This window comes from Opisthocomus hoazin, chromosome 24 (genome assembly GCF_030867145.1).
Source record: "Opisthocomus hoazin isolate bOpiHoa1 chromosome 24, bOpiHoa1.hap1, whole genome shotgun sequence".
In the NCBI taxonomy this organism is placed as follows: Eukaryota; Metazoa; Chordata; class Aves; order Opisthocomiformes; family Opisthocomidae; genus Opisthocomus; species Opisthocomus hoazin.
In genome coordinates, this window is record NC_134437.1 from 42,365 (window position 1) to 58,154 (window position 15,790).

A 15,790-nucleotide genomic window follows, 5' to 3' on the forward strand; every position below is an offset into this window, starting at 1 on the left:
CAAGAGTGCTGCGGGGCTCCGCTCACCTGCTCATTCCAGACTCGGACGCCGCGGCCGTCATCGCTTCTAGTACCTAACATACCAAGAGGCACAAAATCACCATTGCTCTTGTGAGAAGTCACCCGCCACACGCTGCTCCTCGCTGCCACCCAGCTCACTTGGACATCTGGAGTAGCTAAATTAAATCTGCAGCTTCTAGTCCCAGCCCCTCCTCTTCCCTCCTCCAAATTAACTGAAGTAAAACTGTATTCTGTGCCATTAGGAGCTAGGGAAGGAAGGCATAGCACCCGTACCAGCAGAACTGCAGGAACGAGGAGTTACAGTTCCCACCCACTCACCTTACAATTGCCCGGTCTGGCCAGTGCTAAAATCAAATGGGAAGTGCCAGCTAACAATCAATTATCGCCGTTTAAATGCTAATACGGGACCATTAACCGCTGCTGTGCCTTACGGCCGAGCTCATTAGCACCATTCAGGAACATGCCACCCAATGTTAGCAACTATTGATGTTAAAGACACTTTTTTCACGGGTCCCCTTCAACCCGAACATCAAACGCACTTTGCTTTCACTTGGGAAGGACAACAATATACATTCACTAGGTTGTCCCAAGGACTTCAACACTCCCCTACCCTAGCACACCGTGCCCTAGCGAGGGAATTAGAAAAAATCCCTCTGGATAAGGAGGTCAAAATCTATCAGTATATAGACGATGTGTTAATGGGGGGGGAAGCGAGCAGGATCAGTTCACGAAGCGCAGGCCACAGTCATTAAACACCCGGAAGGGCTAGGTCTGCAGATTTCACCAGAAAAGTACAACCTCCTGCCCCTCGAGGTAAAATTCTTAGGGATCTGGTAGAAAGGAGGAGCCGCGTGTATTCCTGATGAGACTGTGACAACGTTAGACCAAATACGAATACCTCCCTCAAAACGAGAATTGCAGCAAGTGTTAGGAACCTCGGTTTTCTGGCGAAAACATATTCCCGATTTTTCCGTAATAGCTAGACCTTTATATGATTGATTGCAAAAAAGGTGATTCTTGGGAGTGGACTCCTGTACGTGAGGAAGCCCTGGAATTATTAGTATTTGCAGCCTCCAACTATCAAGGCTTAGGCCCTATTCACCCCACTGACCCAATCCAGACCGAATGAGGATTTGCTCAGTCGGGACTGTTAATCCACCTTTGGCAAAAGGAGCCAGACGGACCTCCAAAGCCTATTGGATTTTATTCACGTAAGTTTAGGGATGCAGAAAAAAGTTATACAGTATGGGAAAAGGGACTATTTGCATTGCGGGAAGCGGAACATATCATCTGCCAACAGCCAATTATACTTAGAGGCCCCTTTAAGATAATGAAACCAATTTTGTCCAGAACCCCAACCCCTGACGGGGTGACACAGCACGCATCTGTGCGAAAGGGGTATGCGCAGATTGAACATTATTGTACCACCTTCCAGGTATCTGGGGGTATACACAGAAAACTAACTATACAAGAAGAATTTCCCCTTAAGTACAAAAATGATCCTCCATCCCGTTATACGAGTTGCCCCTCCGTTTTCTGAACAACTAGAGAAAGCTTGGTTTACTGATGCCTCAGCTAGACATGAAGGGAAAGCGTGGAAATATCGGGCAGTGGCTTTACAGATTCAAAGTGAAGAAAAAAATCACAACAGAAAGAGAAGGTAGTTGCAGTCTGGAGGGTATTTCCAACGCGAAGCTCAACCCTCTTCTCCTGAAGCTCAATCTTCTTCTCCTATCTATATCTATACTGACTCTTTCGCTGTCTTTAAGGGGTGCAGGGAACGGCTTTCTTTCTGGGAGCAAAATCAGATACCCGTATGGCAGAAGGACAAATGGGAAGATACCCTAGGAACTGCCAAACAAGGAAATTTTGCCATAGCCTGGGTAGCTTCCCATCAAAGTGCAGGCGATCTAACTAGCCAGTGGAACAACAAAGTAGATGAACTATCCCATTTAGCTCCCCTACAAAATGAAGCAATAACGGAAAATTCGGAAAGATTACCTGAATGGCTGCACGTTAAAAGAAGGCATACAGGAAGCAAAGATCTCTACTGTGAGGCGCACGCTCGAGGCTGGCTCGTTACCAAGGAAAGCTGTCGCACTTGTATTTCTGCACGTAACCTGTGTCGTCGTCACCTTGACAAACATCCCCGAGACCAACCTCCCTTACACATTAAAAGCAGAAAGGGACCGTGGGAAACCTGGCAAGTAGATTATATTGGCCCTTGCTGAAAACCCGAGGGAAAGCAACACACGTTAGTGGGAGTTGAAGTGGTATCTGGGCTAGTGCAAGCAGAGGCATTCGCCTATGCCACAGAAAAAAAATACAGGTCAAGCTCTAAAGGGATGATTCAGCTCCTTCCCCAATCAATCCAAACAGATAAGGGCTCACACTTTTCCGCCAAAATAGTCCCAGACTAGGCCACTGAGGAAAGAGTCAAGGGGGTTTTTCATACTCCCTACTATGCTCAAGCAAATGGAATATTACAGGGAACCAATGATCTACTTAAAAGGTGTAACTACTTAAGAGTATCCGCGCATGCCCGGCCGCCGGGCGCCACCGCGTATGCCCGGCCGCCGCACTCCACAGCGCAGCTCCGGACAGCCCCCACCACCCGGCTCCGGTACGGCACCGCAACCTCGCCGCTCCTTGCTTCCGACGGGGTCCCGCTTTCCCGGCCGGCCCCCGGCAGGCAACACCGCCCTCCTGGGGGCTTTCCCCTGGACCCATCGGTTACTCGCCCGCCCCCCGCCCGCTCACCTTCTCCCTCGCCGTAGCCCGGTGACGCGCAGCGACGGCTCCGCTCCTCCCTTGGCTCGCACCGGCTCCTCCGCAGCCACCCAGGGTGGGGCAGCACCGGCCCCTCCACCGGCAGCCCCGCTATTAGAGGGAGGGCCTTCGCCATCACCCTCACTGCCCACACCTGGGGCTCCTCCAGCCCCGGCCCACAGCTGCAGGCCAGCAGGAACAGGGGGCCGTCGCCCCAGCCCCACAGTCCATCCCCTCCTCCCCTGGGCTCCTTCGCAGCCCCTTGCCCCATGCAAATGAAGCACAAACGCAGCTGGGAGGGCAAAAGGGACCGCAGGCATTTATTCAGTCACGTACCCAATGAGTCCCGGGAACAGGTCTGCTCCAGGACTCAGGGCCCCCAACCCCGACGCTCCCTCTGCCCCTCCGACACCTCGGCAGTCCTTCCCAGAGCTGCGCCCATCGGTCCAGCGGGGAACAGTCGGTCAGTCGGCTCCCGGAGCAACGCGCTGCTCGGCAGAGGCTGCCAAAAATGAGGAGCAGGGTGCAGGCCGCTACAAGAGAGGAGAAAAGTGACAGATGGCTGGACAGCGGCGGTGTAACGAGAAAGCACGAAGCAGGGAAAGGGACAGCGAGAGAAGGACGGGGACAGGCAGTCCCACAGAGATGGAGAAAGAAGCAGCAGAAACAAGGAGAAGGAGCAGGACAGAGACCAACAAAGGAGGATGGGAGCAGGATGCAGATGCAATAAAAAACCCGCAACAGGCAGCACGACAGAGAGGAAGGAAAAAAGAATAGGGGCAGAGACCTGGACCAAAAGAGTTGGGCAAAGGCAAAAAAAAAAGCTGCAAAGACAAAAAAAGAAGCTATGAACAAAAGGCAGAGGGGGAGGAATGAAACAACAAGGATAGGCAGCTGGGAGAGCGAACGATGGAGGGAAGTGGCAAGGGTTGGAGGAACAACACAAAACAAACCACATAGCTACACATTACAGGGCAGAGAGGGAAGAATTAGATAATAGAGACCGCGAACTGGAAGAAAGAGAGCTGGAGAGCAAGAATAATAGCACCGCATACAGAAAGAATTCTAAAATAAGGTCATCAAGGAGCCAGAGACTGCGAGATGGAGAAAGGACAAAAGCGACAGGCTACAGGGTCGAGAGGGAAGAATTAATGAACAGGGGCAGAGAGCCGGCCTGAAAGAGACCAAGAAAGCAGAAAGGCAAAAGGTCACACAGGTGATGGGGCAGAGAGGGAGGAATTAAAAAAATGGGGACAGGGAGACTGACAGAGAGAAAGGCAGAAAAAGCAATAGGCCACAGGGCAGAGAGGGAGGAATGGATAAATAGCAACAGGGGACCGGACAGAGCGCGATGGAGAATGGAACCAAATAGCAATGGGCTCCAGGGAAGAGTGAGGAATTAACAAACAGGGACCGGGAGCTGGACAGCGAGACATGGAGAAAAAGATAAAAAAACAGTGACGGGCTACAAGACAGACAGGGAGGAAATAAAAAACAGCGCCACCGAGCCGGACAGAGAGATGGAGAAAGGCAAAAAAAAAATAAAAATAAAAAAGCGACAGGCTACAGGGCTAGCCCAAGCTGGGCAACGGGAATATTCCATACCATAGACTCACACGCAGCTTACGAATGGGGACCGGCCGGGGGGCCGGAATCGGCTCTTCTCATTTCCATGAGCCGGAATCCTCTCTTGGCCGGGAGGTCAAACTATTTTGTGAATTCAGCAAAATTCAGGATTTTCGGGTTCCGGGTTCTGCGATCGCTGCTTGGGAACTGGCTGTGAATTGGTCATCGGGTGGTAAGAAAAATTGTATTGTATATAGTTTGGTTTGCATATTCATTATTATCATTATTATTATTGCTATTAGTAGTAGAAGTATTAGTATTATTAGTAGTATTTCCTTTGTTGTCTTATTAAACTGTCTTTATCTCAACCCACACGCTTTACCTTTTGTCCATTTCTCCTCCCCATCCCGCTGGGGAGGGTGGGGAGCGCGAGCGAGCGGCTCTCTAGCGCTTAGTTGTTGGCTGTCACGTTAAGCCACGACAGACAGAGAGGGAGGAATTAAAAAACCAGGACCGGGAGCAATCTACAGAGAGATGTCCAGGAATGAAAATGTAAAGAGCGATGCGTACAGGGCAGAGTGGGAGGAATTAAAAAAAAAAAAAAAGTAAAGACAGGGAGCCGGACAGAGAGACATAGAGAAAGAAAAAACAGCAATGGGCTACAAGGCAGAGAGGGAGGAATTAAAAAATCCTGGCAGGGAGCCAGACAGGGACAGATGGCAAAAGAAATGAAATCACACTGTGCACAGGGCCGAGAAGGACGAAATTGAAAAACCGGGCCTGGGAACCGGAAAGAGAGAGCCAGCGAAAGAAAAAACTACCAATGGGCTCTAAGGCAGAGAGGGATGAATGAAAAAACAGGGGCGGGGAATCAGAGAGAGACAGAGAGAAATAAGAGGGAGAAAGCAACAGGCCACAGGCTCCAGAGGGAGGAAGTGCGAAAGAGGGGCTGGGAGCCGCACAGGGAGAGGTGGAGAAACACACACGCAGAAGTGACAGGCTACGGGGCAGAGAGGGAGGAACTTCAAAAAATCAGGACCTTGAGCCAGACCGAGAGAGATGGAGAAACTAAAAATGGCGATGGGTATCAGAGGAGAGAGGGAGGAATTACAAAACAGGGTCAGGGAGCCAGAACAGAGAGACTGAGAAGGAGAAAAGTCTCGACAGCTTCTGAAGAGAGAGGGAAGAATTGAAAATTAGAGACAGGGAGTGGGACAGAAAGAGATGGAGAAAGTAAAAACTGTGGCGGGCTACCAGGCAGAGTTGAAAAATAGGGACAGGGAGACAGAGAGGGAGGGAGGGAGGAAGGAAAGAAGCGACAGGCAACGTGGCAGAGAGGGAGGAATGAAGAAAGAGGGACAGGGAGCCAGACAAACTGAGACCGTGAAACAAAAATATAATGACAGGCTAGGGGGCAGAGAAGGAAGACTTAGAAAAACAGGGACAGGGAGCAAGACAGAGCGAGACGGAGAAAGGAAAAAATAGCGACAGGTGACAGGACAGAGAGGAACGAATTCAAAATGAGGGGCAGGGAGCAGAATAAAGAGAGTTTAAGAAAGAAGTAGACTCGCAATGTTTTACAGAGCCGAGAAGGAAGATCTTGAACCACAGGGACAGGAAGCCGGACAGAGAGAGACAGAGATGGCAAAAATACCAACAGACTACGGGACAGAGAGGGAGGAAAGCAAAAATAGGGACCAGGAGCCGGACAGAGAGAGACGGAGAAGGAAAAAGGCACGGGCTACAGGGCAGAGAGAGGGAGGACCTAAAAGATGGGGGCAGGGAGCCGGTCAGACAGAGATGGAGAAAGATGCTATACAGAAAAAAAAAAATCACAGCAGAGAAGTATACTAGCAGCCCTGCAAAGAGACAGAGCATGAGAAAGAAAAAGGGGGGGCCAGGGAGCAGCACAAAGGATCAGAGAAAGCAAGAGATGAACAGGAAGGAGGCCAGGGCAGTGAAATACACAATGAAAAAACCAGCGACAGCGGGCAAGACAAAGGGGTACAGAGAAAAAGAGAAGGAAAGAGGGAGAGAGATAAGAAAGCAGGGACACGGAGCGGCACGTAAAGGCGCAGAGAGGAAAAGAACACCAGGGAACAGGCCAGAGACATTGTGGAGGCAGAAGAAGAGGGAGAGGGAATAGAAAATAAACACAGACAGAAGGCGGGAGGTACAGGGAAGAAAAAAAAAAGGAATAAAAAAAAAATCACAGCAGCACGGGAGACAGGGGGGAGGCAAGGGAGGGTCCGGGACTCACCGCAGCTCTCGCTTTCGGCACTGCCGAGAGACTCTGCCGCTTCAGACGCTTCTCTCTCCTACTCTCCTCCCTTCCTCTTCCGTAACTCCGGTCGCTTGGCTGTCCTCCGCCTAAGACAAAACGCACATATCTCGCAGCTCTTAGGAGACGAGGCTCCCTAAGCACGTAGCCTCGCTGGCGCGCTCCACGGCCGTACCGCGCTGCTGGTGACACATACAGACCCTGCGGGGCACACTGGCAGCCAGGCCTGCTGCGGGCTGCCGAGAGGGAGCCTTCCTCACCCGCAGAGGCACGCTCTCTCCCGCCTGCAGCACCAGGCAGCTGCCGGCCAGCTGGCCTTCCATTTCTTCTTCAGCCTTCTCGGGACTCTCCCGCTTCAGCCGCGCCACCTCCTCTCCGCAGCCACTCAGCGCTCCGCCTCTCCCTTTTCACCCCAACGCCGCCGGGAGAGCGAGGCCCGGCACACACAGCCCACACAAGCCTGGAGCGGGCGCAACCAATGGCATCCCCAGGGCACGACGGGACAAACGCGTCCTCAGCGCGGCCCCTGCCACAGAGAAAGAAGCAGCGGCGACCGCGTTCAGGGAGGCCGAGGCACGCTCGAGGGCCAGCGTGCCGCCCGCACCACGGGCCTTGGGGGAGGCCGGGGGCTCCGGGACAGGCTTCAGGGGACGTGCTGGAGCTGGGGGCGGCTGCGCGGGGAGAGCGGGGCCGGGGGGAAGCGCTGCCGAGTTGCGGGGGTGCCCGCCTCCTTCCCCCCCTTCCCTTCCGTCACCTCCCGCCTCAGGCCCCGGGGCTACCCGGACCCGGCTCGCCGCCAGCGCGCTAGAAGCCTGACGCAGCGGGCGGCTCCAAGCTTCCCGTTCCGCCACTCCCGGCCAGCCACCACGCACCCCCGCACCCGCCGGAGGGGAGCCCGCGCCTCACCGCTGGCCTCTCTGCTCCCCCGCCGCCCCGGCACCCGACACCAGGCCGCCGCCATGCTGCTCCGCCGCAACGCGCATGCGCCACCCGCCGACGGCGCGCCGGAGGGGCCAGACCTTGCGCGGAACGCCGGGCTGCAGTACCGCATTGCGGCCAGGCGGCGTTTCCTTATCGGGAAGCAGCACCGAGCGCGGCGGCGTCGCCCCGCACGCACCGCAGCATCGCCTTGCCGTTACCGGCGGACGGCAGCACCGCCGCGCGTGCGCTGCTCCCGAGCTGCGGGCAGCATTAGCATCGAGGATCGTGTTCTGAGCCTTCCGTCGGCTGCTACCTCAGCCCCACTCACGCCCTCCGAAGACGGTTATGCTAACTGGCGGTAGTAACGGTTCCCTTCCGGAGGCAACGCCGTCCAAGGCCCGACCCCTCTCCTCCACCCCGGTCCCTCCTTTCCCGTGCCCCCGTCAGCGGCAGGCCAGGTTTTATCCTTTACCCAGTTCTTGCTCTTACACCCGGCCCCACGTCCATCCGCCAGCCCCTTAATGCTCTTCTGCCACGCAGAACGTGTCGACTACGGCGGTCAGACAGCATCTCACGCTACAGCAACCGCGTGGGAGGCGAACCCCGCCTCAGGCAGCGAGGCCGGCGGGTTGGCCGACACCACCTCCTTCCCCACAGGATGAGCCCTTCCGGCGGCGGAAAGGCGCAGCCACCGCCTCTCTGGCCTACCTTGACTTTGCAGCTGGAACGGCAGGCCCTGCAACAAAATGAAGACACGTAACTGGGGAAAGCAAGGCAGCCCAAGGGAGAAGCATATGCCGAGGCAGGCGCTAACGAAGGAGAGGGCAGGGCTCTCTCCCCGCTCGACTAGGGCACCCCCGAGAAGCTGTAACCGACCCTTCCAGGGCACTGCCGCGTGTCCGGGGTCAGCCGAAGGTTCGGGCGCCCCTATCGTCTTCCGGGGCCGACGTTGCCGTCTCGGGCTTCTCTCGCCTCCTAGAAGCGCGGCACGCGCTACGGCCCTTGCTGCGGTCTTACGGACCGTAAACCTGTCTATCTGCATTTGGCAATAAGGGCTGTTGAGAACCGATCGTCTTACAAAAGAGGGCTACAAACCAACCGCCTCCGCGAACTTCTAGAAAGCCAAAGCCCAACTCGGCGTGCCTCGGCGGGTACAAAGTCAGACTCGGGGTCAGGTTTTGATTTCCACGTGGTTTAATAAGTTAACAGGTTCGGCCATTACACAGCAATGGAATTCTTCTTCAACATTTACAAAGGTGCGAGAACTTCATTCATTTAGTCCAAAGTAAGTCTTTTTATTCTCATCTCTTAAATAGCTATACAGTTCCTACTTTTTTTCCTCTAACCAATCCGGGGTCGAAATAATCCACCCAGAGACAAGGCATCAAAGTACAAAAGAGCACGCGCAAGGAGGGGTGCTAATTCAAAGTCAGCGTGGGTATTTGGTCCGGTACCTGTACGAGCAAGGAAAGGTGGCGTGGAGCAGTCATGCCTGTAGAAGGAGCCGAGATATTGCACGTACGCAAAGACCTTTTCCAGAAGTTTGACCGGCACTGGGACCGTTACTCTACCACGATACTCACCGTGACCTAGGGGGAAGGAGGGCGGAGGGAGAGAGGGAGGGGAGAACCACGCGAAAGACCCCAAAACACGCAAACGCCAGCCACCCAACATTCAAGCATCTCGCCAGCTATCCAGAAACGATTTCTCTGTAGTTTTAGCAAACGACAAACCGAGAGAAGCCGTCGCAGGAAGCAAGCGGCGTCGCGAAAGATGGAACCGCGGAACAAAAACACTTGTTCCGGTCTAGAAACAGGGCGTGCCCGTGGCGCTCTTAAGTCGGTTTGAAAAAGTTTTCATTACGCTCCCCTCCGCCGAACTGTTTTCTGACTAGCTCTCTACCCAAGCAGTCCCCCCTCAGTTACCCCGCGTCAGCCAGTCTGCCTAAAAACCCAACCTCAACTACAACAGCAGCGTGAGGGTGCTCGCAGGGGCAGAAGCTGGACGCGCTTGCTCGAGCGTGCCCCTGCGGAGGTCCGTGTAAGAACTATTTTGCGGATGCCGCATAAGCCGATCAGGCCAGTCTCCGGACCCACCCATCGGCCCCGTCGTCCTCAGTCACTTTGCAGCGTGACCAGTACGGGCATTCACAGAGCACGCTCTAATCACAAGCGCGTGCAAACGCGCGTAATCCCTCTGCCCTCGAATACGCGGCCTTTGAGCGCCCTTCTCCAAGTGTCGGGCCTCGGTCAGACATCCATCACGCTAAAGCCTACGGCACCCCCAAAGCACTGAGGTTTTGCGGCTCCGTCCGTTTCTTCCCGTGCCTGTTTTCTCTCACCTCGAGAGGATACTCCTCACGGGCCGACGCCGAGGGCTTCGTCGACAGGGAGGCTCTTCAAAAGCCTTACCGAAACACGGGGAGAGGATGTATCCAGACAGAAATATACTCACAAGCATACATACAGTAGAGAAATCCATTTGCTTCAAAGAAGTAAAAATACACAGCACAGGTAAGTTCTAGTAACTCTATTCAGCCAAAATAGGGGAGAAAAAAACAAAACAAAACAAACCCACACCACACCCACAACCCAAAATGTTTACTTTGGCTTCATTTACCAGTCACCTTTTCTACTTGCGTAGCCGGCAGCGAAACGCAGCATTTGGAACGCAGGCCCTCATAAGCCGGCTGAACTCCCTCAGAAGCCTCCGTGCGTTCAAGCCCGCCGCCCTGCCGCTCCTCTCCCCCCACATATTCAGTCGAGGACCGATTTCACAAGGTGCCAATACCGAGCCTACCCCGAGACAGCAACCCGGCAACCGCAAATCATCGAGTCTAAAAAGTTAGACGGCAGCCCGCGCCACGCACTGGCGTTTACGAAACGCCACGGACCCCGCAACGGGTATCCCACAGAAGTCGAACAGGGAAAAGCAGATTTCAAATAGCATTTCTTCTGTCCTAAAGCCAGAAGCACAAGCGCGGATTAAATACCAAAGAGATTTCTTCAGGTGGTGGCTGCGCGGCGGGAAACTCCGTGGGACTCTGTCTTTACAGTTTCCGGAGGCCAAAGACCCACATGACCTTCCCTTTCCTTCCCAGAAGATTAGGATAGAAGAATCGTTTCTCACGCCAATAATCGCACCTTCCTCGCGAGGAAGATTCCTTACCGTTCTCGGCTTCGGGAAGCCCGGAGAGCCACCCGCGCTCGCATAGCTGGGACTAACAAAACTAGCCAGCTGCTACTTGGGGGATGAAAACAACTGCGCGTGCGAGAAAGAAGCCACGCGCAGAGAGGAAGAGAAAGAATCAAGACGTTAATCAAGAGCCTATCCATCAGAACTGAAAAACTCCCACTGCACACAGATGCGCCATTCTCCCCTGTCCCTCTGTCCCTCAAACAGCAGTTTACCCAAACACCCCTAAAAACATTCTGCACCGACCGAGAACATTTAGAAGAAGATAAAAGGTTACAGCATCAGTCCTACGCTGTATGACTTTGTGAAGCAACAAAATGGCAGGAAATACATCTCCGCTAGGAAACACAAGTGGGTGTGGGAGTTAATGTTTGGGGACGCGTTCTGTCAGCGCTCGACAATATCCCTCTCCTTTGCAAGCTATCTAACCGGACGCAAACTTCCATAGCAATTCACCGCTCGTGACAAAAAGCACGCCGAAAATTCAAGGGAATATACGGACCGACTGTCACGCGTCCCGCGTGCCTTTCGTTCCACGGACCGCAGGGCACGAGATTCCCAGACGGGTCTTCCGCCAGGTCAAAGCTCAAAACCCAAAACAGTACCTCCGCCACGACTCGTCAGCAGGCATAGCCTAGAGCCAACAAACCGGGAACAAATTCAGGAAAGCCCATTGAACATGGCTAGACAGAGATCCTCGGTCCTCGAGGCCGACGAGGAACTCCAGTTTTGGTTTTACTCCTAGCTTTGCTATCGTTTCCTTCCTTCGAGCCAGACCAAAACATTCCGGTCGAAAGCTAGGTATGCGTCTGTCTGACACGAACCTCGCTCGCCTTTTCCGCCTCCGGTCTAGGGGGACAAAAACAACGCTCGCTAGCCCTCGCGGCCCACCTCGTGTACACGAGGCCCAGATTCACGCTTTGGAAGCGCGGGTGGGAGCCTCAGGCGTTGACCTCCCGCTGCTCCGCACCGAGACAGCTAGAGTTGCTCTTGTAGTTTAAAGAAGAGAATACAGGACGATTAAACGAGACTCGCGGAAGGTTCTGCGATAAACCCGCACCTGCAGAGCTGCCGGCTCTTCTAAAAGTTCCCTTCCGTTCAAGCCATCATTTCTAATGCAAGGTTTCACAACCATCCTGCTAGAGAAGCGGTGCTGCCTCGACTCGGCCAGCACTTTTCATTCAAAACAACCTTGACACGGTATTAAAAAAGAATAAACAAAACCCAAAAACAGAGTGTCGAGTACTGTTAGCAACAGAGGCAGAGTCGCAGCAGGGATGGTGCAAGAGACAAGGCCAAACTGGTACCAAAGCCCGAGGCCCTGGGAACGAGGGCACGCCTGCGAAGGACAGCGCCACGTGGCACGCCGCACCGACCCAGCAAAGCCAGGCTACGTCACACCGGCGGCCGGATCGCCGGAGGCGAGCTGCAGATCGCCAACTTCTACCAGCGCTGCAGCAGGGACCTGTCACTCCCATCGAGGAAAACGATTTTCAGCGAGAAACAGCGAGCGCTCCGACGTTCGTAGCAGACGGAGCTGCAAACACAGCCACAGTACCGTGCGGAGGAGGAAAGAAACAAAGGAGAAAAGACACGGAAGAGCTCGGGGATGACAGACAGACTCACGGACCCAAACAAACAGACGGAGAAGAGGTTCACGGTCAGCCAGCCGGACCAGTCCGATTTCTCACACGTGCCCAACCTCGCGGGGAATCGGCAGGAAAAACAGGAAGGAGACTCCCTCCTGCTGGCACGCGCCGGCACTTTCAATCCAAGCCGTGGGCGACTCCGGCCTTCCCTACCTCCGGACGCCTTCCAGAGACTCCCTGAAATGCCTACCCGTAAATCCTTTCACAGCAGCATACCGAACACATTCCAGTGTTTGGAAACGGCACACGACGGCCGTATCGGTAAGTCAGGATTCGTCCTTCTGAAGAACACCGACATGTTGTTTTACACACACCGTCACGAGAACAACTGCTTTTTCAGTCGGTCGCATCCTGCGTGAGGCGGGGGGCGGCCTCGGGAGGTACTGTAACAGGAGAGCAGAGCTAGCGAATTCCGTTAGGCCTAGGCGATCGCTCTTCAGTGAGGTTTTTCCTCCCCTTTGCCCCACCCATCTCCTTAACTCCACAACGCGCAGGAGAGCGGGATCTTTCGTTCAAACCAGGCACGCCGACAGGGCACGAGCGTTTCTCCAAAGAGCGTCGTTACACTGTCCGAACAGGGCCTCCGGGGATATTCGCAACGCGCGTGCGTCAGGACACTGGACAACCGCTCGTCTAGAAGGGCGGTCTCCTCTCGCGCGCGCCGTCGATTTTCCCCCGCACGCCTCTCCCTCTGCAAACGCCCGCTGCGGAAATGCCCGCTGTCTGAACACGGTGGATCAGGTTTGCCAGAAGAAAGGAAATGCCAGATGCCATCAAGAAATGCTCCTGCTACTACAGGAAACCCTTTCATCGATAAAAACGTGTAAACTCTCGCCTCCTTCCGCCACGTGGCTTCGGGCTGGCATCAGCCTGCCCTTTCGCTAGCATCGCCACATTCCTCACCGTCCATCCCCAGCGTAGTGCCACTCCTCGGTGCGAGTACCACGAGAGGCCGGGCGCTCTGCAGGTCCGGAAGGCGGCCTGGCACCCCGCCGACAACGTCCCCAGCTGCCCCCCAGAGAAAAGGTTCCGCTCACGCGACGGCTGGCGCACGCGTGCAGCGCGGCCCCTTCCCCGTTCCAGAACGCAGATGCCGAAGGAGGGCCGCTTCACAGGGCGACAGCACCGACCGGACGTTCTCGCAACGGCCCGGACTTCCACAAAAAACTCAACCTGCGGTTAACGCTTCCTTCTTCTCAGAGACTCCTTCCTTCATCAGCATAGCACAGAAAGCGCGTGTCCCTCCGCGCCGTCCGAACCAGAGACCGTTCCAACGGCAGAGCCGGGTGGAGAACTGCAGCTTGTTCTCCCGACAGCTCACGGCCCAGGAACCCGTCGCCCCACACCGCACCTCAGTCAGGTTACGGCCTCTGCATCGAGCAGAAGCAATGAGCGTGCTTAGACGGCCAGCGATTGTGTCATCCTCTCTCGCTGAAAGAGCTGAGCGAGACTACACCCCACGCTTCTCGGCAACGTAGCTACCCCGGTAGCTTCTCGATCCTTAATTCCGAGGGTCGCCGCTTGAGCGACCCTCCCCCTTTCCGAGACGCGCCCGGCAATGCCAGACAGCTACGCAGGCAGAGTCGCTTCCGCAGCTCCGGGGACCCCCCCCGGGGATTAGCACGCCACCTGGATTTTCTGGGAGAGCACGGTGGGTTACGACAGTCAGGGAAGGCTAAGCCAAGGCAGACGAGCAGCCTAAGCCCCGGGTTTGCCACCTCCGCTCCCCATACGGCGTAAAGCGCTGGGGTGTCTTCCCTCAGCCAAGGTCGGAAGGAACCGGACTGCAGGTCACAGACACCATGGAGTGGGAAGACAAGAGACTAGAAAAGGATCTCCGTGCAATCTTTCCGATGGGCTTCTCCCTCCTTCAGTTCTCACCTGCTGTCGTGCCGTCACTAGCTTTAGGTTTGGATTTAGACTTGAAGGAGAAGCGCTTGATGAGGCGGCGGGAGAAGCTGCCGGCTTTCTTCCTAGCAGCGGAGCTGGCGGCGACGTTGGACAAGTCATCGTGCGACTGGCTCAGGCCCGCTTCCTTCTGCTTGCTCCTTCTCCGGAAGATGAGCTTGGTACCGCTCCGAAGAAAGCTAACTGCAGAGACAGAAAGGAAGGAGACTGAAGCCACGGTAGTACCCCGCCCTGGCGAGTCTCGGGGGCGATAACGCGCTCGGCCGCTCTCGGACGAGCGGCAAAGACTTCTTCCGCCCCCAGCGACAGAAGCGCGCGTGGCAGGTTGGCGAATCCCAGCTCCCGACCGCAAGGCAAAGTCTACGTTAAGAACAGACTGCAATACCAGGCTGCTCCGCTACGCACGCCGTCGCGTGTCCCCTCTGCGTAAAAGTCCTTTTATGCAACAACGTCCTCCCTTCGGTGGAAGCGTGCAGATTTGCCATCAGAAAGCTAAGACTCGTACGAATGGAAAACAAGTGAGAACGTCTGCACGTGGAGACACTGGGAGGAACACGCAACGGCAAAAAGGCCTCTCAGACTAGCCCGTCTCAAGGGTGCCCAGATTCGCCCGTCATCGGTCCCCCGGAACAACTGCTCGCCGTCTCACGAGATGCCCAAACTTGGAGACCGATAACGGCAACGGCCCCAGAAGTCTCACGCAGGCGGGACAGGATGGGGACGCCGATCGCCGTCAGCCCCAAACGGGTGCAGAAAGGCACATCCGAAACCTGCACGCCGTACAAAGCTACAACAGTATTTCCTACGGAGGGGGTTTGCTTTCCATTTTCTTCCTTCTCTTCCCCGCCCACCAGGTCTCTCGAGAATCTGGGCCACGCACCTTTCTGCTCGCTGACGTGCAAACAAGGGACCGCCGCAGTTCAAACCGTACCTGGCGGTACCAGGGTACGACCCCCTGAAACTCATCCCGCTCTCACGCTCCGAGCAATCGCGATTTTGACTTGCGGTTGTTTATGCGAGCTTGTGGCTAACCGAAACCGTCGCGGCTACAAGCAGACAAATCCTAGGTGCGCCATCCGTCTCACCAACACGAGTCCAGAACAGCGGCTCGGTCGGGGCAGGCCCGCTTCATCGTCTAAAAGCGGAGAGCGTGTGTGGACATCCTACGGGACAACAGGTCAGAGGCGCTAGCTACTTTGACGCTAACAGAGCAAGAGGGAGGGCATCGAGGCCCGTACAATCCACATTGTTGGGCGGCCTCCATTTCCGTGCCAGAGACGGCCAAATTCAGAGCGGGAATCGTTATTTACGGACACGTGCCTGATGCGCGGACCCAAAGGCCAGGGAGCAAAAAGGGGGTTCTCGAGAACACGCAAGCTGCGCGAGGTTCCCATCTAAGAGAGCACAAAAACCGAAAAGGCCAGGGGAATCGGACGCCTGCAAACGGAGGAGTTTGCAACCGCTCCAGCAGGAGCCGCTCT

At 55.3% G+C, this 15,790-nt stretch overlaps 1 protein-coding gene across 6 annotated transcripts in view; it reads right to left on the bottom strand.

Annotated features, from left to right (window-relative positions):
* Positions 1 to 3,093: 3,093 nt before the first annotated feature.
* C2CD2L (C2CD2 like) overlaps positions 3,094 to 15,790 on the bottom strand; it is a 31,057-nt gene continuing 18,360 nt past the window's right edge. For 4 of the 6 annotated variants that reach the window (XM_075442545.1, XM_075442544.1, XM_075442543.1 and 1 more), the window contains 3 exons: positions 14,283 to 14,492; positions 6,616 to 6,725; positions 3,094 to 3,322 (listed from right to left, as the gene is read on the bottom strand). In XM_075442545.1, coding sequence (XP_075298660.1) covers positions 3,254 to 3,322; positions 6,616 to 6,725; positions 14,283 to 14,492 — 389 coding nt within the window. In that variant the 3' untranslated portion in view covers positions 3,094 to 3,253. Of the gene's footprint in view, positions 3,323 to 4,394; positions 4,567 to 6,615; positions 6,726 to 14,282; positions 14,493 to 15,790 lie in introns of all 6 variants that reach the window. The other 2 variants (XR_012766132.1, XR_012766133.1) reach the window with 2 other exon arrangements.